The 24,480-nt window shown below is 40.2% G+C and overlaps 2 protein-coding genes across 11 annotated transcripts in view; one reads left to right on the top strand and one right to left on the bottom strand.

The window, feature by feature from the left end:
* UBAC2 (UBA domain containing 2) overlaps window positions 1-24,480 on the top strand; it is a 110,840-nt gene that overhangs the window by 54,496 nt on the left and 31,864 nt on the right. The window contains exon 1 of one of the 8 annotated variants that reach the window (XM_068928362.1): window positions 21,673-23,958. The exons of the other annotated variants lie outside the window; for them this stretch is intronic. Coding sequence (XP_068784463.1) covers window positions 23,834-23,958 — 125 coding nt within the window. The 5' untranslated portion in view covers window positions 21,673-23,833. Of the gene's footprint in view, window positions 1-21,672; window positions 23,959-24,480 lie in introns of those variants that run through there. 8 annotated transcript variants of the gene reach the window in all.
* On the bottom strand, window positions 1,356-12,417 carry LOC104147414 (G-protein coupled receptor 183). Of its 3 annotated transcripts, none has more exons than XM_068928394.1 (3): window positions 12,225-12,417; window positions 11,869-12,012; window positions 1,356-4,280 (listed from the first exon to the last, which is right to left on the bottom strand). In XM_068928394.1, coding segments are annotated over exons 2-3 (1,116 nt in total). In that variant the 5' UTR covers window positions 11,871-12,012; window positions 12,225-12,417; the 3' UTR covers window positions 1,356-3,166. The 3 variants fall into 3 exon arrangements, with proteins under 3 accessions (XP_068784495.1, XP_009678366.1, XP_068784487.1); XM_009680071.2 differs by lacking the exon at window positions 12,225-12,417 and adding an exon at window positions 5,530-7,431 and having other exon boundaries at window positions 11,869-12,071; XM_068928386.1 differs by lacking the exon at window positions 12,225-12,417 and having other exon boundaries at window positions 11,869-12,069.

The raw sequence follows: 24,480 nt of genomic DNA, 5'->3' as shown, positions 1-24,480 counted from the left end.
AAAAGGATGCTACCTTTAGAAGAGCTGTCTGGAAATCCTCATTTAAATTTTGGAGGATCCTGCTCTGGGAATTTGCTGGTGTGAACCTCCCACAGTGTTAATGATCTACCTTCTTTTAAAGGTAAGTACTTGCAAAGTACTTCCTTGCAACTGGTTTCTTCCAACAGAGCCTGTTTTTATGTTGGCAGCCCTTTTTCCTACTGCTTTCTCAGCATCTATTATATATTATATACTCAGTGTTACAGAGGAAAAGAGATAGCACGTATAGCTTTACTTTCTTTATCTTTGTGTGTGTGTGGCATGCGGAAGAGGGACTTGAGATGTTCCACTGCAGATACCTGCTATAGCAAAAATACTCTTAACAAGCAGTATTGGGAGAGGAGTACCTCTCTGGTATGAGTGGATGAAGGCATCTTGAAGAAAAACAGTTATTTGGAAACAGCCATAAGAGTTTTCAGTGTTACTGCCCTCCATTTTCCCATATCTTTGGTGGAGGCTACCAGCGGTGGAGGCTACCAGCCCCACAGCACAACTGGCAGAAGGAATAGAATGGGTGCTCTTTAAATTACTTTAATGAAGTCTCCCAGGCCAGCTGAAGCCACCACTGCTTTTGGCCGTTTCAGATAAACACACGTAAAAGAATCTTTTCATTCATGTCAGTGAGTTTGCATGAGCTGTGAATGCTGACAAGTAGGGAGGGCAAACAGCGGCTTCAGCTGCCACAGCTGTAAACCGGTACTATCTGTCTGCGCATCTGTGCCTATAGGACTTCTGTCAGGAAGCTGAGCTTATCTCAGCTCTTAAAGATTTTTATTTAATTGTTTCCTTCAGTATTTGAGAAATATTAAAATAAGGAGGAGAACAGATTTTTGTCACACTGCTGTCTAACTGGACCAACACTCTAAGACCTAGCTGAACAAAAACAGTATTTTGATGTAAAGGTAGCTGTTTGAGAATGTTGACATGATTTAAAAACAAAATCTCAATTTAAAAATAACAGGCTTACTAACATGAGACTACAGGGATAGAAAAATGTAAGTTAAGATTTTCGATATTGATCCTTTTTTCACAGAAAAGTGAATAAATGTATGATGTCATGCTCTAATATACATTTGAATTGTATTTTGCTGACAAATATAAAAAGACTTCTTGACTTAAGGAGTTTATAAATGAAATTAGAGCAAATGCATGCCACAAAATAAGACGGACGTTAGTAGAGTAAAATGACCTTGTAACGGTGTGATGTTAATGAAATGTATATTTTATTCTAACAACTTCTAGACATTCGTGGATGGTTCATCTGTGGTTTTATCAGGTTATCATTTGTTTACTTTTACAGAAGCAACATTCTTAAATAATATTTTAAAATAGTTTATTAAAAAGGCTGACGAGAACAGAACTAATAGGAGTTAAAAATTGAAGAATTAAGTAGAACTTCTGTTAAAAACATATTTTCTTACTCTGTTTTTCTGTATAGTGTCTTTTGAGACTGGAAACTCAATTTTGATAGTCTAAGCTGTCCGAAAGACTAGATCTTTTACGTTTTCTTTCCTGTAATAAAGTAATTGTTAATTTAATGGTTCTGTGCTGCTTCTGCTGTTCACATATGACCCTTCCATCTTTACAGGTAGATGAAGGTCAGTGCATAAGGAAGGAGGGAACTGCAAAGAGGATGAACACAGCTGTATTTGCTTGATGACTTTCCATAACAGGCTCAATGGTGGAGAAGTAAAGGCACAATAAATAGCATTCATTCTTATTAGATCTGACATAGCTTTTACCAGGAATTTTCAGGCACTCTTTTTAGTTTTCTCAGCCTCACAGTGCAATTACCGTGTCATGTTGGCAAGTGAAGCCATATTAATAAAATAGAAGACAAAAGACATGGGGCCAGGAATAAAGCAGGGAAGGAAACTGACACGTTAAGGAAGGGCATGACAACAGGAACCCGAGATTTCCATCCTGGATGTATGCTGGTATTGAGCGGATTGTAGTAGGAGCTGTTTGTTCATCTGGTCTCTTCTTTGGCTTGATTTCAGTATGTCCGTATAGATTCCAGAAATGCTCTGAGAAGGCATGATGGGAAAGCTTGCTCTTTCCCGAGTGATCCTGCTGTTGTCATTTATTGATCTCTGAGATAAACAGTGCTCAGAAAGAGGTGGCCATCTCATCCCATTATAATTAACCTGATCAACTGTTTTTCGTGACTTTGGCTATGAAGATTTACTCCTTTTTCTAAAACCTTTATCCTGTGTCCTTCTCTGACTTCAGAGGGTGTTCTATATAACCCTGTGTCACTATTTTTTCGACTGAATGGTACAGTTTTCATATTGAAGTCTCTTGCTTCAACTGACTTTTGCATTTATAAATAATTTATATACAACTTAGAGTAGAGGCTCTTTACAACACACACTAGAAAGAAAAGTCCTCCTTTGCGAAAAGGAATGAAGAGATAATACACCTTGCAAAGACGAGTGGCTTAACATATGCGAGATATTCAGTGTTGGGGAGAAACAAACAATTCATTAACTTTTCATCTGTTATATTTGACAATGTTATGTGTGTTAATTTTCCAATAAGACATTTATGCTCCAAATACTCTAAAAATACAGTTTCACCTTTAAACTTCTAAAGGGCTATACACTAAGCACTTGTGATGGTCAAATTGCGCACAGAAATTGTCCATTTTATCTCAGAGTTTGATTACTTGTGTGACTGACCCAGCAAAACCATTGCTGTAGTTGTCAACAGTACTTTAATTGGAGTTCAGATAGAGGTCTTGCAGTTTTCCAATGTGCTGATTTCAGTCGCACTGAATTGTAAGCTTTTTTAAATATCTTCCTTTGTTAGACGTCCAGTTAAAAGTGTGACTCAGGTCTTTGCTTGACTCAGTAACATCCAGACATGTGTATGTGCAGTATGGAATTTGAACATTCACAGTGGTACAGATTTGGAAAAAATAATGAGATCAGTCACAATGATACAGCTAGGAAAACTGTAACTTTGAGTTTTCCTGCTGTCATATGATGATTCTTTTTCAGTTCAACATCATTCCATGATTTCCTGACACTCTGAGAAACAGAATCTTACTGAAGTTGCTGTACAGGGAGCACAAAGAGTATTTACTGTGGACCCAGAATTTTTAAGCTTACTTCACTGCAGTGCACTACAGACTTTGTTTTTCAGATAACTTTCCATTGGAAGATTTTGCAAGTACCGTCATTTGTGTTTCTCCCACATCACGTGAGCTTTCTTCATGATGTGACCTGACAGCACTTGAAATTGATATACTCACTTGTCGTCTCAGGATTTTCATTACAGTTCTCTTGTATCCTTTGCATGCGAAGAAGTAGATGAAAGGATCTAGGCAGCAGTTAAAATTCATCAGAAACACAGTATAATGGAGTGACTTCTGAAAAATTTGCTTTTCACTGCATAAGGGTTCATTCTGAAGCTTTTTAATCATATATTGTATAATTGCAACATGATAAGGGGTAAAGCAGATGATGAACACTATAATTACAAATATGATTGTATTGATGGCTTTTTTGTTTATTCCTGATTTTTCAGTCAGTGGATTTTCCTTGGCAGTTTGAAAAAGTTTGCAACTAATTTGAGAGTAACAAAACAGTATAATCCCAAGGGGAATAAGGTACCCTATTAAACAGGCAGCAAGAAGTATAAATGGTAGATGTGAAATTCTTTCAAAGTTTGGATATTCCATACATGTAGTCCTTTCTTCTTCTTTGTATGACATGGGTTGTATAAGTAATGGAAAAGTTTGACTAAATACAAGAAACCAGATAAATAGACAAATGCCCTTGGCATATTTAATCCTTCTGATCTTGTATCGGAAAGGGTGGACAACGGCAAAAAACCTGTCAATGCTCAAACATGTCATGAAGTTTACACCGGCATAAGTGTTAATATAAAACAAGAGAGCAGTTATTCGGCATAATGCTTCTCCAAATGGCCAGTGGAATCCCAGGGCATAATAGGTTATCCTTGTAGGCAAGGCAATACAAAAAAATAGATCTGAGAGGACAAGATTTGTTGAGTAGAGGGTGGTAGAGTTGATCTTCTTTCTGTTTTTAAAAATGACAGTAAGGGCAATGGCATTTCCAAGCACTCCAAGAATTAAGATGAAGCTGTAGAACACAGACAGTAGTATCCTGGCTGTATCTTTATGTTCATACAAGTCACAGGTAGAACTGTTAGTCTGAGAAGTTGTGAAAGTGTCCATTTCTGCAACCAGTGTTACTGCAGGAAATTCAGAAGACCTAACATGAAAAAACAAAAGGGGACATTTTGTAATAAATGCAGATAAAATTCTGCATAACAGCAGCCAACTTGTAGTGCAGAAGGTAACGTTCTGAAAAACTGAAATGAAACTTCATTATGACGAAGCACATTTTCAAGCCTCCTTCAGAAGAAAACCCCAAAACTTTGACTCTTCTTGGCTCTTCTATTTTGATCCTAATCCCCTCTTTCCTGGAAAAAAAAAATCAGACAGCAGGCGAAATAATAAACTAGGGCTGTAATGCATTTGGAAAGTAAGGTTTATAAAGGGTCAGGAGATGAGACCATTTAAAGCAGTTTGAGAGGAGGAAAGGGGTGTCCGAAGAAACCTCATGACAAATGAGCATATGAAATTCTCAAGGGCCAGACAAGCTGACAAAATCTTTTAAATGTGTTTCAGTTAATTTTAAGGAGTTTTTATTTAAAAGGATTCATTTTGTGATTCTTTAACTTACTTAGAGAAAGCAAAATTTTCAACACTCTTGCTTACCGTGTTGGCATTAAAATAATTCAAGCTTTTTAAATCCTAGTTTTAAGAATTGGCTTTTGCAATATAGTTCAAATGTTGCTTATATACATAAATTCATCAGACTGCTGCTTTAGTCACTTTTTAGTGGTGCTCCAAAGCTTCTGTAACCCAGCTAAAATCTTTTATACACGTAGTCAAATGGCAATTTAGTAGCTTTTGAATGTTTGGGGTTTTTTAAATCTGCATATTCAGAAATGGCATGGAAGATCCACAAAGTGATGTGGATGCAATGCTTTGGGGGACTTAAATATTATTTATCAAAAATGATCCAGCATTTTAGAAATGGAAAGGATCCTACCCTGTTGATTCTGCTTCCAATGGAGACTGTTTCTTAGGTTTGTTATGTATCGGGTGCTTATTGTAATTGTAAATGTCAGCAACGATGGGGCTTCTAACAGTACTCTTTGAGTGATTGTTCTACAAAAATATTCTCTCAGAGGTACCATTTGAAGAATTTAGCTAACAAATTACAGAAAACTTCCTGTTGCTGGTTAGTACCATCCTTAAAATATGTGTCACTTTGGTAGTATTCCTTCCTAGTTTTTGCTCACTGAAACTGTCACTTTGTTTGCAAGTGAGTTTTTAAGAAAAGGCATCTTTCTAACTCTTTCCGCTGTGAGGATTGGCTCTGTCTTTCAGTTGTTGCTGGTGAGACTTAGCGTAAAAAGACCCCACACCCTCCAGAAAACCTATAGACTTACCAAGATAGGAATACTTCCAGTAGCGAACCAGGCACATTATAGTCACGTATTTTATGTATTTGTACGTGTACTGATAAAAGAAGCTGATTGCTAGAAGCATACTCTTGTGAAACAGTCTCTCAACAACGTTGCTGGAAGCACCATCTCTTCAGATAAATACAACGCTCTGTTTATGTAACTATAAAAAACAGTCAAGATAACTATTCTTATGTGTAATCTGGGATGCTCTCAGCAGTCACTTTAACTGGTCCTTTTCAAAGGACCTTTTCAGCCTGCTCGTGTTTCGACTGTAACTGAGAGGTGGCTGCGTTTCTTGAGATAGGACAGAATGTTGATGCTAGTTTTGGCGCCAGACTTTGCCATGCGGATGACTCGTGAAAACTGTCAGCCTGTATGTCTGCACTTAAGTGGGTTAAAATAACAGTTTGGACAAGATTGCTTCTGCTTTAATGTGGAATACTATATAGAGATAAAAGCTGTTGTAATCTGAATTTAAGTCCATCCGTTAATTAAAAGGTCTAGGTTATTTCTGAGGATCTGCCTTTCAGTATACACTATTTAATCTGTTGTACCTTAAAGAAGTCTTTCTGGAAAATTCAGTTTTAAGGATTGTAAGCTACACATTCTGTATGTTTGTATTACCCTTTAATTAACCTCAGAAGCATAAAAAGATTAGTAAGTTCTTTCACAATGTGGTGAGACTGTCCTTTTTATTTCAGGATAATCTTTTCATATTAATTGTTCACGATTAATTTACCTACAACACATACCGTATTAGAATCCAGTCTGACCGGACTTCTGGCTAGGTTAGCAGGAGTATGTAAATGCTAAAAATGCTGATAAAAGGGATTCTCAAATTCCTGCTCTTAATGTAAGCTGTGAATCCCACATTCAGGGTTGGAAGTCAGATCTGAAATGGAGTTTTGTGACTTCTAGTAAGGGGATTAAATCAGCAAATATCAGCTCTCTAGCTGTTGTGAAGATTCAAGAATGTCTGGAATATCAGTATCTTGGCATTGGTGTGTTTAACAATTGAATAATGCGTTACTGATAGCCCTGTGGATGGTTCTGGTACGCTTTCCTCCTATTTCATCTCTTCCTTTATAGAAGCACGTAGGATGGCTGTTGTTTCACGTAAGTGTTAAAGACTGCTTTTCGCAGAAACTTATGTGGGTTCCCTGTAGTTTCATGGCAGGACAAACTGAGCACGCACAGACAAGAAGAAAGCTGGAGGACCAGAGCTCATGCATCCTCCAGGTCAGCATGCCCGTCTGCAAAGCTGCACCCCTTGGATGCCAGGCGTCCCGAGCAGGCTCTTCTGCTTCCTGTGGAAGTCAGCCCTGCGTGGGGAGAGCGTCTTCCTTGATCCTCTGTTATCTCCAGCATATTTTGCAAGGTTAATGAAGGGTACATATTTATTTTGAAATACTCTAGATGAATATTAATATTTTGTTTGTATGGCAGTATGTACGGCCATTCTTGAGCGCAGTCACCGGGTGTCTAGGTGCTCTATTTCCTGAAGATATTTCCTTTTTTAAAACAAAAAAAACCACTTCAAGATACTGTATGTGTCTTGAGGCCCAAACAGATGATAAAGTTGATGCACCTTGACAATTTACTGTACATTAGCTGAGCCATGGTGACTTCTTTGTATGTCTGAGCTCCTACTGTTGTTGGATGAACTCCATTCACCTCAGCAGGTGTTTCACCTTTTCTTGCCAATCTTGAGCAGGGCTTCATTTAAAATAAAACTTTCATCCTGGAAGGCATCTAGAGTATTAACTAAAACGAGACTTTTTTGAGTCCTGCTACTTGTGTTACGTCGCTACTTCTTTCTTGGCAACAATCCTTAGTGGTTAGTTTACTGTACTTAGAGGACATGGACCACCCTCCATAGAATATCTGTGAAAAAATGACAGTAGTCCAATTTTGCATGCTTTTTGCGTTTTTTGTATTCTTAGAGCAAGAATGGAGAACGTCTGCCCTTTACCACTGTAAACCTCAGCCTAATTAAACAGTGTGTTGACTTGATTCCTGTTGATTTTTGTAAGTTTTATGCCTGCATACCTTAGGAAAACATGGTCATTTACTGTTATGAATCTAGATACACTTTTTACAGGTACCTTCTAGAATCTCTCCTAGACTGTTTACTGTTCTATGCTGTTGGATTAAATACCGCGCTCAGGTTGCCTACTGACGATACTATTTTAAAGTATATATTAAAAAAAAAATTAATTTACCTTACCAGTTTAACAATTTTAGAAAACATTTCCACAACTTTTTTGCAAAGAGGTACGTACAAGATTTTAAGGCATAAAGTATTTAAAGTCCATATCTTTATATCAGTACTGTAAGAAAAGTTGTTCAGGTTTTTACTTTTTTCTGAATCGACAAACAGATAGTATTTGATGACACTGATGTGTAAACTTGTAGTATGAAGAGACCACTTACTCATCTCATTTAGTGTCAATGCCTGTGTAATCCAGGCTATATTCTGATTTTATTTATTTGTGTATGGACTAATTTTTGATTTAAAGCATGTATTCCAAAATGGCTTTTGCTTTGATTTGGAGAGCTCAGGGAGAATTAATCATCTGTACTGTAACTTGTTTCACTAGTCGAGCAACCACTCTTAAAAATGTGGGGGTGTCTTATTTACATTTCCCCAAATTTAGTTGCAGATATTGCTTTTGTTGTGCCTTTCCCCTTGGAATAAAAAATGCTTTAGTAAAGAGGTTTTCCCCATCTGAATGTGTTTATACAATCTCATTGTTTTGACAAATTAAGGTAAACTCAAGTGCCTCACTGTAAGGCAAAATCATTTTGTGACTTCTATTCTAGCTTCAGCTTAGTCCAATTCCAGATGGCTCTCATCATCGTTGTGCTCGGAAGTGTGCTCACCACTCTGTCCCTGCTTTTTCTGTTCTGTTGATTAGATATCCCAGATAAGAGTTGTGTAGTGTTGTACTGGGAGCTTGTGATGTTAGTTCACTGTGATAATGGAGTATTTCTCAGATTCACTATGTCCTAGGTTATTTCAATCTATGGGTATGGCCATTGCTCTCTACTTCTACCTGGGAGGATGTTACTCCTGGCAGAGTTTACAATTAATTTCATTTGAATACATCCAGACTTACAAGCAGTGCCATTCGTTCTTTATTTTTCTGTCACTTGCCGTTTTCAAATGTTATCTCTCATAATGTGTTTGTTCTCTGATCATTGATGGAAAAAATTGAAGCACATGATGGGTTATTTTTTAGTCATTTTGCGATTTGTTAGCTCACCAGCTTTTAATCTATTCTGCTTTCTTAATGTTCTGTAGCAATAGTGTCTACTCAGAAGAGATGACTGTTCCATGTCAAGCCCCTTACAAAATCTAGCTTGTCTTTAATCAGTGCAAGGTACCCTTATGCCAATCCTGCAATCCCATCAAGGAAGGAAATTCAGTTGTTTTAGAAGCTTGGTTTTCTGTGAAAATGTTTGACTGGAATTGTTTGTTTGTTTTGTGCTTACACCACTGCACCCAAGAGCCTAGCTCAGAATAGAGTCCCCACTGCAAAAGATATTTGATGAACAGAACCATGGCTCCGGTCTGGCAGCATGTAATGCAAAGCCCTGGTTCCTAGATGTGTTTGTGTGTGATGAGTTTTATATGTAGTATAGTAATGTTACGGACATTTAACCCTTAATATGCATAAACTTAAGCCATGAGCTGCCAATTGTAGCGTTGCAGACTTAGATTACATGATTTGGGGTTATGTGCCAACAGTGATACAGAGCTCGCTCGCTCTCTGTGTGTTTTTCTTCTTATTCTCGACTCCTGCTTTTTGATCTGTGTTTTGGGATGTTGCAAGTATCTGTGGAAATCAATGTTACACTTTTCCCCTTAACAGCTATGTCTAAATATCATAGGGATGGCCTAACGTGAAGAGTGAGTGTGCCCTAAGCTGCAGTGTCTAAAACCTTGGGTGCTTTGAAATACTATCAGTATGACAGACGACTTCTTTCCCTGCAATACCTAAACCAAGGACTTATTTCCTGAGCTTGCAGTCCTCTACATGTCTGAGCTGCGTAAATCTTACAGACTTTAAAAACTGAGGCAGTGGAAGATGGGGAATGTGCTCTGGTAGTGTAGGTTTAATTTTGTCCTTAATGTCAAAAATTATTGCTTTATTTTCACCAGAGATTTTCACTGTGGAAATTTCTGATTTACCATACAAGTAATTCTTGTTCTGGAGTACATGTTTTCCATGTTTGAGAAAAGGGTTTGATCTAAGCTATGTTATGTTAAAAAGTATGCCTGCTAACATAATGCTTTGTTAATATAGCAAGGTAGATTATTATCAGCTTGGGAGCTACACGTGGTTTAGTAAAGGCTGAGGCAAGAAACAGGCATGTCCTGTAGCTTCCTGTTTCTTTCTAGTCCTATGACACTCTTGTGTATTATTTTTAGTGGATTATGTTAATTTACCATTTTTCAAGGCTGTTAGGCTTTATATCCTAAATTACAAATAAATTGAATCCTCAGGTTGCTATTCTTAATTAATTTTGATGAGAAGGTTTCCAGGCTGGCATTTTTATTCTGTTTTAAAACAGACCTAAGTATGTTGGAATATTGAAGCAAATTTTGTAAGCCCCACTTCAGAGAATCCGAAGTGTATACTTCATAAAGTGTAACTTTCTTAATGATCGTTAAAAAGAATTACAATACTCTTTAAGTGCTTAACAGAATTTCCAGATGCACACAGTGATGTTTAGATAATTACATTTTGCATTACAAAATAACAGGAATTGCAGTAAATTAAGTGAAATGGAAATAAAGAAGTTGAGTTGAAATGCTGCATGACTAGTTAAAGGAAAAGTGGAAGTCATGTGAAGTATACTTGTCTAGCTCTTATTTGTTGGATCTCTTTTTCAAAACATTCTGTGCTATAAAAAATGAATTTATCTAACATAAATCACATCTGCCAAAGATGCATGCTAATGTGAAGAGCTGTGCCGATGCTGAGATGGTTAACCTCATTTCACTTTACTTACATCTACTGAATCCTAAAATAGATCGTTGTAGGATCTTATAGATCCTAGAACATAGCAAATAAACAAGAGAAAAACCTGAGGCACTGACATTGCACTCCTGCAGGCAGGAGAGACAAACAGTCAGATAAGAATTTGTATCTTAGGGCTACAAAAATGTACACCTTTCATATGACATTCTTTTTTCTGGGTGAAGCGGGACCTGTACAGGTGCAATCTTTAGTTACCTTTAGGGATTAAAACTTTATAACTTTAGTTCAAATTTATTTATTACATGTATACTTACTCCTCAACCTTTTGAACAGAAAGGGATTAAATCTGAGCTGTTAAAGACTAACCGCCAGGTAAGTTTTCCGTCCCTTGTCTCTGTTCAGGAAGAGCCATGAAATGTTAAACAGATCTCTCTTGTTGTTCTGAGCTCAAAGGCATGCATGCTGTCTCTACTTTTTTTAAGATAAGTGATAGTTAGGAGCTGCTAGTCTGTTGAATGGTATATGCTGCTTTACCAGTGAAATGTGAAAAATGGATCCTGTTTAATTGGAAAGTGATCATTATAAAATGATAACACTTGTAATATTTCTTTAGCTTTGTGGCATGAAGGTAGATATTAGAGACAAAGATGTTTGGTGATTGCAGTTGAGAAAAAGAATGCCTTGTAAAAGTTTTGGAAGAAATGTGTGTCAGAAGGAAAAAGAGGAATTGGCTCCTAAAAAAACTCAGCTTCTTACAATATTCTGCTATGGTGTTCAGACATGAGAAGAGTGACTGAGGAGCTCTTGGGCTGAGAATAAAGACTATTTCATAGACCAGGAGTGCCTATGATAGACCAACCTATGCATTCATCACCACAGTACAGATTTCTTTTAAAGTGCTCTCCTACAATTAAAGCATTCTGCCAGCTTCCATGTATAAACAGCAGTGTTTCACTTACTACTTCAACATTAGTTATTTCTGCATTAATATAGTTTCAATTCCTATTACTTACAAAAATTGTCTAAGCTAATGTAATACCAGAGATTTCCCTCTGATTGTCAAAAGGCTCAATTTTAAGAAAGCATTTCAAATCATTTGTCAGTGGTTCCATGGGTCAGCTGCCCCTTTAAATAAAAATTAAGTAGCAACATATTAATCTATCAGTCTGAGTTATTACAGAATTTCTTCCCTGAGCTTTCTCTCTCCTATCCAAAAATCGTTTATCCTTCCCACCACATGAGAATATTCAAAATAATATGAAAAGAAATGAACCTTCTTCAATTGTTTGCTGTTACTCAGTGAAAAAAATGTTAATTCTTTTTCTGTACTTACATGTCTGTAGCTTCTTAGATCCTCTGAGCAGTTAAGGGAATTAGCAGAATAGCTTGACTGTGAAATCTCACCCTTGCACATTGTTTTGAAGAGTGATTACGTGAGTCTCTCTTCTTTTGTGGGAGGGGTAGGTCTTTTGCGTGCCTAAAAAAATAACAAAAAAAAATCAGCACTGGTTTGTATGCCGGTCTTGATTTGCTGCCTACTGTTTTATGGGATGTGAAAGCATCTATTTTTGTTTCTTTTACAATTAGTCTGTGCAAAGAGAGTAATTAGAAACACCACTACCACCCTTCCTCCCACAGTTACGTACGGCTGACCTTCAGAGAAGGGACTTTACCCAGAGGTTTACTTACCTAATTGCTAACCAATTAAACATTTCTGAAAGAAGAACATCTATTTATATTACACATGTATTTAAAATAACTTAAATTTAATTTGTAGCAAAGAGTTGTCTGATCAGCACAGACTTTAAAGCTTTCTTACTGATCAGATCTGAGACAGTGAAGGAGAACCTCAGAACTGAGGCATACTGGTATGCTGTGTATGTGTAGAATCAGACATCTCAACAGCCCATGTACATTCCCAGCACTGTTTTAGTATCGTGATGACGAGGCTTTACAGAAATGCCACCTGAAAATATATGAAGGAGATGAAGAAGTCTATTTGTTCTAATGAGGAGGTGTGCCTTTGTAAGCTGTTTATTGCATATTGAACAAGGATACAAGTAAGAAGTAACAATACAGATGTAAGGTAAATACATCAAAAAGGAATGAGCAGCTCTGAAAACACAAATCTGATTGCCCCTAAATTCTATTAATAAGAATACCTTAGGGAATATGAAAGAAACAGGGTGTCAGATTTTGAGGTGATCTGTTGTACCTGGAATAAACTTGTTTCTGGGTAAAGAACATTGATCTAACAGTTAAATGGTGTGTTTGTTAAGGTTGTGGAGATCATAGGCAGATGGAAAATCCTGTCCTTTGCTGTTAGAGGCTGTGGTTGAGAGTTACCTGGGATTTTCCCCCAAGACTCATACTGATCATTCATTACTGCAAAAGACGATTTGTCTTTAAAGTGGCCTCATTTGGTGGCCTGATTTTAAAAATCAAGCAAGTAGGCATGATGATGTTCTTAGCAGGTCCAACCCATGCAGAGGCTGGAAAGTATTTGGAAACAGTAAGGTTGTGTTCACACTACAAGTTTTTGCAGTGTCAGACATGTGCAGAGGTATGATCTTGATTCAGAAAGTCCTTGGAAGAACTGTTAGGCTTATTGTGAATTTTTTCTTTCTTGTTTTTAAAATTTATTTTCGATTATTTAGCTTCATCATAGAACAGAATCCCTTTAAATGAGGTAATGAGATTTAAGCCAGTGTTTAAAGGGAAATTACACAAGGAACTTGCTTCATATGTGCACAAAATAATATTGCAGTGTGGTTCTCTATCTAGAAACAAAAATATGTGGCAGAAATGAGAAATTTGTAAATACAAAGGCATGCAGTAGTTTTTGACCAAGGGTTAACATTAATACTACAACTTCATAGTAAAGGAAATGTTTATTTCAAAATTTACTGTTGCAAAAATAATACCAATATGTGTTCCTTGTTCTGATCTGATAAAATATTACCTTCCTTTGATTAAGATATATTATTAGATTGTACTCTTTGAGCCACACGGATGCAGGCACTAATGCCAGCCTAGCGTGGTGTGGTGAGGTGGTAATTGCTCGAGCTGAATGATGCAGATTGCATTCTTCTGCTAAGCTGTTGATCCTTCTAGCTACTTGTTTTCTGTTCCTGTTTCTGATACTGTTTTTTTCAGTATCTGGCTGACTGTCCTGGAATTTGGGCATTTAAACCAAAAAAAGGCATTTTTCAAAAAGTGTGGTGTGTTTTACCATTTGTATACAAAAGTTTATTGTTTTTCTTTATTCATACAAGGAGGGTAACATGTAAATTAATATACTAATATGTTACTTTCAGAAGTGGGTAGCATCAAAGCAGTGCAGTCAACATTGTAACCAATCTGTTATAATGCCTGTGTTTATTTTTCTGTCTGCTTTCTTAATCCCTACTGTATTTGAGCAGTTTACAAATGGTACTGGATTTATCTTTACAATTCCATATCTAGAGAGCTACAGCACAAATATGCTGAGCTATTGCAGAAATGACTTCTGCAATAACACAGGATGTTTATGGAACAACCAGAAATTGAATCCAGCCAGTCTGAGTCCCAGTTCACTTTCTTAACTGCCAAACTGTCCTTACTTCCAAAAAGAATCCCTTTTCCCTGGGAGACAGTTCAGATGTATAGAAGCAGCCTGTAGCTGGATCCTGTCTTTTTCCTGTAGACAAACATTATTTCTCAAATGACTTGAGTATGAGCAACAGTAAGTGATTGCTCATCAGTGAGTCATGGTAACTCACTGTATCTACTTTAGAGAGGCCAAATAAAATGTGTTAGGTTAAACTATGATAGAGATTTAGTTGAGCGCCCAACCCAGATGAACTAAAGGGGCGCTAAAGATTTCAATGCAGCTGTTGGACCATACCTCCTCAACAAAATCCTCTGCCATCTAAATCCCTTCACCCCTTTTCTTAAGCCTCTCTGCCTTCCTATGTACTTAGCTCCAGCTTCAGTGCCTGATTTAGCTGAGTAGAGTTCACTGGGAACCCTTGCCTCTGAGAAAGGCACAAGCTGCTCGCTTTCTCCTGCTGAGCTCAAACTTTGGTTTGGTGAATATGATCAGTGATGATTGCTTCTTGGCAGGCGAAAACAAAGCAACCTGGTAAGCCAACGCTATCACTCACTTGCTGCAGATACCTGATACAGAGCAGCAACTGTTGGTGGCTGAACACAGGTGACTAACTCTGCAACACCTGGCTGACATTAATTACTTATCTGTTAAGGATAAATTGTCATTGCTGTGATACTGTTGCTCAGTTAGGGTGCAGCGTTTGGCAAGTCATTCCTATACCCTCTGCCTGTTTCCTCAGTATCCTATGGTGGCTAGTTTTGGCCCTGAAGTGAAAGGCAGTGTGCTAATTTTATATTAGAGAGAGGACAGGGACCTTGATAAAACAATTTTATTTCTCTTTATAGTGTAGTAGGCTGAAGAGGTGCTTGGTGGTCTACAAAAATTGCTTTCGTGGGTGCTGTATATTGTGAAGGCCTAACTGAAGAAATTTTTTGTATTTTGGCTAGCTGGTACAATAGCAATGATTAGTTACCATAAATCAGTCAGCAGACAGCTGAACTGAGAGCTAGAGAACAATTTTTGTGAGAGATTAAAAGATACTAGCTGCTGAAACTTTGCACAAGCAAGGTTGAAAGGAGATACGGTTAACTGATCTTTATGGAAGAAGCTAAAGAGTAATACTTATATATCAGCATCTTATTAATGGTGAATAAATTAAAATTAAAATCAGAAAGATTCTAGCCACCAAAAGAGTAAAGTTCTGGATCAGCCTGCCAACTGGAAGGGAGGGAAAGGAACCTGAAGCTGGTTTAGAATGGAACCGAGCAGTATGGAATACATTGTCAGATAGTCTTCAAATCAAAAACTAAAGCTTTTTAATGAGAACTAGTTGTCTGGCTTACTTTTATCTTCAAGAGAGGATTAAAAAATGTTCTATTCATTACTCAGTTAAAATGTGCTTGGTTTCATATTCTGATAAACCCAAGGTTGCAGTAATTTTACTGAGATATCCATGCACAGGAAGAAACTTTTTTCCTCCCCTCAAGATGAACACAACTTATTTCCAGGGTTTGTCTTAAATTTTTTTATTACTATTCTTTTTCCTCTGCAGTCTTGTGAAATATTGGTGATGAGAGAGAGGAATATTGGGCCAAGTTCCCTGATGCTTCTCCCGGTTTTGAGAAGCCTTGGGAACTGGGATGTCCTGCTTATGTCTAGCAGAAGGGTTGGATGCAGTACTGCCAAGGATTCCTTTTAGTCCTGGCTTCCATTAGTCAGAGGATCACAGCTGTCAAGGGTTGTCATATGCCTGGGAATTAGCTAATTTTAAGAATGTTCTTTAGAATGTTCAGCATATTCAAAATAAAGACTGGCACCTTAAATGTACTGGCACTGTGTGGATAGCCTATAGGGAAGTAGAGCACTAAAGTAACTCATAAAGTACAATGTTTATGTGCTTTGTATTATCTGCAATTGTTTGTTATGGCTGATATTTTCAGTCCTAAAAAAAAAAAACTTGGTCATGGATTTGTGAGGCTATTGTTTTTATAAAGAACTTAAACTGCTGTCATTAATGTGAATGACTAACTGCTGTACCATATTTTTTTCAATGTGGTGAGTCATTCTAAATAAAATAACGTAAACATTATTTTTGCAAATTTTAATCCCACAAAACTTCCATTGACAACAGCAGATATTTTTTGCAGAAGTAACATTAGCTATTTACCCATTTGTTCTTATGCTGTGGAACCACATTTTTTTCCATATTTTGTGCATATATTTACTAATGTTAACGTGTTTTATTTTAATCTGCATTTAATATTGACCCTTTTAAACTTTAGGTAGCTTGTTTCTCCCTTGGGAAATGCTTGCCCCTAGTTGTTTGGTCTCTGTCAGTAGTTCATAGATCTCTCCTTTTTTTTTTTTTTTTTTTTTCTCTCCCAAGGTTATTGTTTTTTCTAGTTGTTTTTCCTCCATGCCAAACTGGTCTCATCACTTTATATGTTGTGGAATTTTCCTTTTTGTGTGTCTGCTGTGTTTCTTTTTCAATACAAATGTTGAAATTTAACACTCTGTTCAAAACGAGGATATAGTGATTCTAAAGCCTTCTATTGTGCTAAGCCTTTGGAATGGACATGATGTCCATGCAGAGTGTTCAAACTCTAGAATTTAATCCTTCATGCTTTAGAATTTTTTGTTTTGTTTGAAAATGTTAGTTTCTAATCCACAAGACTGAAAATATCTTCCGAAACACAAAGTAGCATAAATTCAGTTTAGAGTGAGCATATGTTTGCGTCTGAGAATAGTGATGTCCCTTCTTTGCACAAAAACATCTCAATTTTCTAGCAGAAGCTAATCGTGGCACTTGAAAGGATATTAACCATTTTATTCCTGATATTCTCCCCAATATAATAAACAAAGAACTGGGACCAAGATCTGTGGAAGAGGCGATGTCCCATAGGATATGAATGTGGAGAGAAGAGGGGTCAAAGAGAGCTGGTTAATACTTAAGGATCATCTCCTTCAAGCTCAAAAATGGTCCATCCTGACCAGGAAATCAAGCAGAGCCAGGAGGCCTGCATGGATGAACAAGCTGCTCCTAACTAAATTCAAATATAGAAAGGAAATATACAGGAGATGGAAGCAGGGACAGGTGACCCAGGAGGAATATATGGGGTTGCATGCAGGGATGAGGTTAGGAAAGCCAAAGCCCATCTGAAGTTGAATCTGACAAGGGATGTGAAGGACAACAAGGAAGGCTTCTGCAAGCAGCAAAAGGAAGGCCAGGGAAAATTCAGCTGTGGGCCCACAGCTGAAGGAGAATGAGGACCAGATGTCAAAAGACATGGGAAAAGGCTGAGGTACTGAATACCTTTTTCACCTTGGTTTTTACTGGTAAGACTTGCCTTCAGGAATCCCAGGCCCCTGAGACCAGTGGGAAAGTCTAGAGCAAGTAAGACTCAGCTCTTAGTGGAAGAGAATCAAGTTAGGGAACATTTAAACAAATTGAACATATACAAGTCTGTGGGACTTGGTGGAATGCACCCATGAGTGCTGAGGAAGCTGGTAATTGTAATTGTGAGGCCACTCTTGGTTATCCTTGAAAGGTCATGGCAACTGGGAGAGGTTCCTGAGGACTGGAAGAGAGCAAATGTCGTTTCTACCTTCAAGAAGGGCCTTGAAGGACAAGAAGGTGATTGAGAGTAGTTAGCATGGTTTTATGAAGGGGAAGTCATGCCTGACCAACCTGATAGCCTTCTATGATGAGATGACTGGTCTGGTGCATGAAGGCAGAGCAGTGGATGTTGTTTATCTTGCCTTTAGTAAGGACTTCAACACTGTCTTTCATAACATCCTCATAGACAAGATGATGAAGTATGGACTAGATAAGTAAACAGTGAGGCGAACTGAAACCTGGCTGAACTGCCAGGCTTGGAGGGATGTGATCAGTGGCACAAAGTCCAGCTGGAGGCCAGTCACTTGTGGTGTCCCCCAGGGGTTGATACTGGGTCCAATTCTCTTTAGCCTCTTCATTAATGACCTGGATGGTGGGAGCAAGCGGATCCTAAGCAAGTTTGCAGATGACACAGAACTGGAAGCAGTGGCTGATACACCCGAGGGCTGTGCTGCCATTCAGAGGGACCTTGACAGGCTGGAGAAGTGGGCAGAGCGGAACCTCAGGAAGAACTCAGGAAGTTCAGCAAAAGGAAATGCCAAGTCCTGCCCCTGGAGAGGAATAACCCCACGCACCAGGACAAGCTAGTAACTGAACTGCTGGAAAGCAGCTCTGCAGAGAAGGACCTGGGAGTCCTGATGGACAACAAGTTGACCATGAGCCAGCAACGTGCCCTTGTGGCCAAGAAAGCCAATGGTATCTCGGGCTGCGTTAGGAAGAGCGTTTTCAGCAGGTGGAGGGAGGTGGTCCTCTCCCTCTACTCATCCCGGCTGAGACTACACCTGGAGTGCTGTCTCCAGTTCCGGTCTCCCAGTTCAAGGCCATGGACTTAGTAGAGCAAGTTCCGCAAGGGGCCACAAAGATGATTAACAAACTGGAGCATCTCTCATATGGAGAGAGGAGAGAGGCTGACAGATCTGGGACTGTTTAGCCTGGAGAAGTAAAGGCTCAGGGTGGATCTTATCAGTGTGTTTAGATACACAAATTGGAGAGTGTAAAGAAGACTGACCCAGATGCTTTTCCATGGTGCCCAATGACAGGACGAGAGGCAGTGGGCACAAACTTGAACACAAGAAAAGACTTTTTTACTGTGAGGGTGCCTGAACACTACAACAGGTTGCCCAGAGAGGTTGTGGAGTCCCCATCCATGGACGTCTTTGCAACCCGACTGGATGTGGTCCTGTGCAACATGCTGTAGGTGACCCTGCTTGAGAAGGGTGGGGGGAGGGATAGGACTAAACAATCTCCAGAATTCCCTTCCAACCCTAACTATTGTGTGATTCTATGAAAAAAATTAAAAGGAATAGGAGGCGAAGAGGAGAAGAGAAAAGTGAAGGAGAAGTGAAGTAGTCCTTCAGTAACAGTGTATTTTCCACTTAGATGTTGATCCTGAGTATGTTACTAAGCAATTAATTAACTTAATAAAAAGAGTTAAGAACCAGTCCTTTGATTTACAGTGTATGAATGGATGTTTAAACATGGGGGACTTCAACCACCCTGACCTCTGCTGGGAAGACAGCACAGCTAGGCACAAACAGTCAAAGAGGTTCCTGCAGAGCATTGATGATAACTTCTTGACCCAGGTGGTGGAGACGCCAACGAGGAGAGGTGCAATGCTAGACCTTGTACTAACGAACACAGAAGGTCTGGTTGGAGAGGTGAAGGTTGGGGGCAGCCTCGGCTGCAGTGACCATGAGATGGTGGAGTTCAGGATCCTACGAGGAGGGAGCAGGGCAATGAGTAGGATCGCAACGCTGGACTTGAGGAGAGCTGACTTTGGCCTCTTCGGGGAGCTACTTAGGGGAATCTCGTGGGGTAGGGCCCTAGAAGGAAGAGGGGTCCAAGAAAGCTGGTTAATATTCAAGCATCACCTCCTCCAGGCTCAAGATGGGTGCATCCCTCTGAGCAAGAAATCCAGCAAAGCAGGCAGGAGAGCTGCATGGATGAGCAAGGAACTCCTGGCAAAACTCCAACAGAAGAAGGAAGTCTGCAGATTGTGGAAAAGGGGACAGGCCACTTGGGAGGAATACAGGGACGTTGTCAGAGTGTGCAGGGATGCGACAAGGAAGGCTAAGGCCCAGCTGGAACTAAATCTGGCAAGGGACGTCAAGGACAACAAGAAGGGGTTCTTCAAATACATCAATAGCAAAAGGAAGACTAGGGAAGACGTCGGCCCGCTGCTGAATGGGGCGGGTGCCCTGATAACAAAGGATATAGAGAAGGCAGAGTTATTGAATGCCGCCTTTGCTTCAGTCTTCACTGTTAAGGCCAGCCCTGGGGAATTCCAGACCCTGGGGACAAGAGAGGAAGTCTGGAGAAAGGAAGACTCTCCCTTGGTGGAGGAGGATCAGGTTAGAGATCTTTTGTCCAAACTTGACATCCATAAATCCATGGGCCCCGACGGGATGCATCCGCGAGTGCTGAGGGAGCTGGCAGATGTTACTGCTAGGCCACTGTCCATCATCTTGGAAAGGTCCTGGAGATCAGGAGAGGTGCCTGAGGCCTGGAAGAAAGCCAATGTCACGCCAGTCTTCAAAAAGGGCAAGAAGGAGGAGCCAGGGAACTACAGGCCTGTCAGCCTCCCCTCCATGCCTGGCAAGGTGATGGAACAGCTCCTCCTGGAGGTCCTCACTAAGCATCTGGAGGACAAGAAGGAGATCAGGAGTAGTCAGCATGGATTCACCAAAGGGAAATCATGCTTGACCAATCTGATAGCCTTCCGTGATGGAATGACTGGCTGGGTGGATGAGGGCAGAGCAGTGGATGTTGTCTCCCTGGCCTTCAGCAAGGCTTTTGACACTGTCTGCCATCACATCCTCGTAGGTAAACTCAGGAAGTGTGGGTGGGATGAGTGGACGGTGAGGTGGCTTGAGAACTGGCTGGACGGCCGAGCTCAGAGGGTTGTGGTGAATGGCGCAGAGTCAAGTTGGAGGCCTGTAGCTAGCGGTGTCCCGCAGGGGTCAGTCCTGGCTCCACTCTTGTTCAATGTATTCATCCGTGACCTGGAGGAAGGGACAGAGTGCACCCTCAGCAAGTTTGCTGATGATACTAAACTGGGGGGAGTGGCTGACACACCAGAAGACTGTGCTGCCCTTCAGAGGGACCTGGACAGGCCGGAGAGCTGGGCGGAGAGGAACCTCCTGAAGGTCAACAAAGGCAAGGGCAGGGTCCTGCACCTGGGGAGGAATAATCCCATGCAGCAGGACAGGCTGGGGGTTGACCTGCTGGAAAGCAGCTCTGCAGAGAAGTAGCTGGCAATCCTGCTGGACAACAAGTTAAGCATGAGCTCAGCAGTGTGGCCTTGTGGCCAAGAAGGCCAACGGTCTCCTGGGGTGCATGAGGCAGAGTGTTGCCAGCAGGTGGAGGGAGGTGATCCTGCCCCTCTCCTCAGCCCTGAGGAGGCCTCACCTGGAGTACTGTGTCCAATTCTGGGCTCCCCAGGACAAGAGAGACATGGCACTCCTGGAGAGAGTCCAGCGGAGGGCTCCAAAGATGATGAGGGGACTGGAGCATCTCTTCTGTGAAGAAAGGCTGCAAGAGCTGGGCCTGTTCAGCCTGGAGAAGAGAAGACTGAGAGGTGATCTGATCAACGTGTATAAGTATCTGAAGGGGGAGTGTCAAGAGGATGAGGCCAGTCTCTTCTCCGTGGTGCCCAGCAACAGGACAAGAGGCAACAGGCACAAACCGAACCACAGGCAGCTAGCTCCATCTGAACGTGAGGAAAAACTTCTTTCCTGTGAGGGTGACAGAGCATTGGAACAGGCTGCCCAGAGAGGTAGTGGAGTCTCCTTTGCTGGAGATATTCAAAACCCACCTGGATGCGATCCTGGGCAATATGCTCTAGAGGACCCTGCTTGAGCCAGGGGGGTTGGACTAGATGATCTCCAGAGGTCCCTTCCAACCTCAACCATTCTGTGATTCTGTGATTCTGTGTGCAGTCAAATATAGGAACAGAAATCCCTCCAGTGACTATGAGCTTCAGGAACAAGGCGTTAGTTATTCACAGAGTAATAGAGCAGTTTAGGTTTCAAAGGATCATGGGCAGCCATGTAGTCCAATCCGCTGTTCAAAGCAGATCTAACTAGAGGAGGTTGCTAAGGCCTGTGTCCAGCTGAATTTTGAATATATCTGAGGATGGAGATTCTTGCTCTCTGGGCAACCTGGTCCAGTACCGGAGCATCATTGCCCTTTGCTGAACTTGCTGCAGTAGGTGAATGCCTTTCTTATAATGTGGAGCCCAAAACTGGACACAGCACAGACTGCTCCAGGTGCACTCTGAGAAGTGCTGAACAGAAGGGAATGATGTTCCCGTTGACCTGGTGACTACACACTTGCTAGAACAGCCCAGTATGGAATTGTCCTTCTTCCCTGCCAGGGCGGGCTGCTTACTAATATTAGTTTGAAGGTTTTCCCAGGTTCTTTTTTGCCAATCTACTGTCTAGCCAGTCTGTGTAGTTGCATGTGGTTATTCCAACCCTGGTGCAGAACTCCACATTTGCTTTTGTTGAACTTTGTGAGTTTTCTGTCAGCTCATTTCTCTCCAGCCCATCAAGGTGTGTCTGAATAGCAGCTCTGCCCTCCAGTGTATTGACTGTTTCCCCAATTTGCCATCTTTCACAAATTTGCTGAGTGTACTCTATTCCATTGCCCCAGTCATTAATAAAGACATGAAATAATATCGGTCCCAGTATGTATCCCTGAGGCATGCTCATAGTAACTGGCCACCATTTGGACTTTGTACTGCTGTTTAGAACTTTTGAGTCCAGCAGTGCAGCCAGTCCTGACATGCGTTCACATATTCAGTCCGTATCTTCCCAATTTTGCTTGAAGGCGCAATGGGAGTCTGAATCAAAGGCCTTGCCAAAGTGAAAGTACACAGCATCCGCTACCTTCCCCTTGTCCACAATGCCAGTCATCTCGCCAGAGGAAGAAATCGGGTTAGTCAGGCATGATTTATCCTTGGTAAATCAGTGTTGGTTATTAGCAATCACTTTGTCTTTCATATGGCTGGGAACGGCTTCTAAGAGGATTTGCCCTGTAATCTTCCCAGGGACTGAGGTGAGACTGACTGTAACTACTTGAAGCTTCCTCCTTGAAGATGGGTGTGACATTTGCATTTCTGCAGTCATTAGAAACCTGCCCCGATCACCATAATTTTTCAAAGATGCAGAGAACAGCCTAACAGTAATGTTGGCTATCTCCTTCCGCACCCTGAGGTACATTCCGTCTGGTCCCATTGACTTGTGTATGTCCAGTTGGCCCAGGTGTTCTCTAACTATCTTCCTTCTATCGTGGGTACAGCTTCAGTCCCACAGACCCTGCTAGGAGGCTCAGGGACCTGGGAGGTCAGAGAGCAAACCTTACCAGTGAAAACTGAGGCAAAAAAGGCACCGAGTACCTCAGCCTCTTCTGTGTTCTTTGGCGCTAGGTCCCTTGTTCCAATGAGCAGCAGGCCTGCATTTTCCTTAGCTTTCCCTTTGCTGCCCATGCACTTGTATGTCATATTTTAGTATTGTTTCATAGATAAGTTCATTGGAAGACCCAGTCGAGTCGAGCAGCATCTACACATATATTCTAAAACAAGGCATGATTAATACATGGAAGGTTCTGAACAGAACAGAAAAGATAAATTGAAATACAGAATTATATAATGAAAAGGAAAGAATTTTCAAGCAGTGGATTAACCTGTGGAAATGACTTCCAGGAAATATTTTAAGGAGTGCTAGTTTAGATATTAAAAAAAAAAAAGCCTGTATGGATATCTGTGTAATACCTGATTATACTAGAAGTGAACTCTTTTTAAGAAACAAACATGTCTTTGCAGGCACAAGTCTGTCTGGGTGTCTAGTTACTTACTACTTTAGGAAAAAAAGTCAATTTTTATGTTTCCTTTAGCTCCTCTAGTTTGTCAGGTAGTGAGCGGTGTCAGATACAGGACTTTTGAGTCATATGAATCACCACCTTGATCTGGGATGGTGTCTTGTGTTTTGTTGTTGGCATAAGTGGTGAATATTAACATTTAAGGAACCTTTCAACCTTTTATTATCTCTTTTTAAACACAGTTGTAGTCATGGGAAATTCCTTTTTGTAATGTCCTATCTTATGATTGAGTGCACTCTTGCATGTAAAATCTCTGAGTTTGAGCCACTATTTATCACAGGAGGAATAAAACCTGAAAAGCATGCTACGATTTTGGTACTCCCTGAAGTCATTTGGTAAGAATAGAAAGAATTAAATTCCATAAACAGAAAACACATAAAATTATTTTTCTAAGAGAGGAAAAGATTTTTCTTTGTTTTTTCTCTGTCTTCACTTATAAAACTGGTCTGCTTCATTGAATATTGTCTGGCTGCAACAGAAGCAATTCTGATGAAGAATTATTTTTGTATGTACTACTGCTGTAGCTCTGCCTTTGAACTCCTGCAACTCAAATCATTTGAATTTGTGCAAAGAATTTATTGTGCAAGTGTATATACAGGTGCAATCTGTTTATATAGGGAGATTATATGCAAAATTGAAATATATTTATTTTCAGTAATTCTAGAGTTAGCATTCTCTGCATTCACATGCATCTTACAGTTTGCTAAACAGATGCTACTAAAAATGTTTCGATCTCCTTTGAGTAAACTTCATTTAAGTCCTTAGGGGCGGAGGTTTTCAGCAAGCTGAACTTCAAATATAAGAAACCAATGGTAAGGAAGCAGTCTTAAGTCATTGCCCATTAAATGAGTAAAAAT

The sequence above is a fragment of the Struthio camelus genome, chromosome 1, assembly GCF_040807025.1.
Source record: "Struthio camelus isolate bStrCam1 chromosome 1, bStrCam1.hap1, whole genome shotgun sequence".
Classification (NCBI taxonomy): Eukaryota; Metazoa; Chordata; class Aves; order Struthioniformes; family Struthionidae; genus Struthio; species Struthio camelus.
Note: the sequence above shows the minus strand (reverse complement) of the source record. Positions and strands in the feature narration are given on the sequence as shown.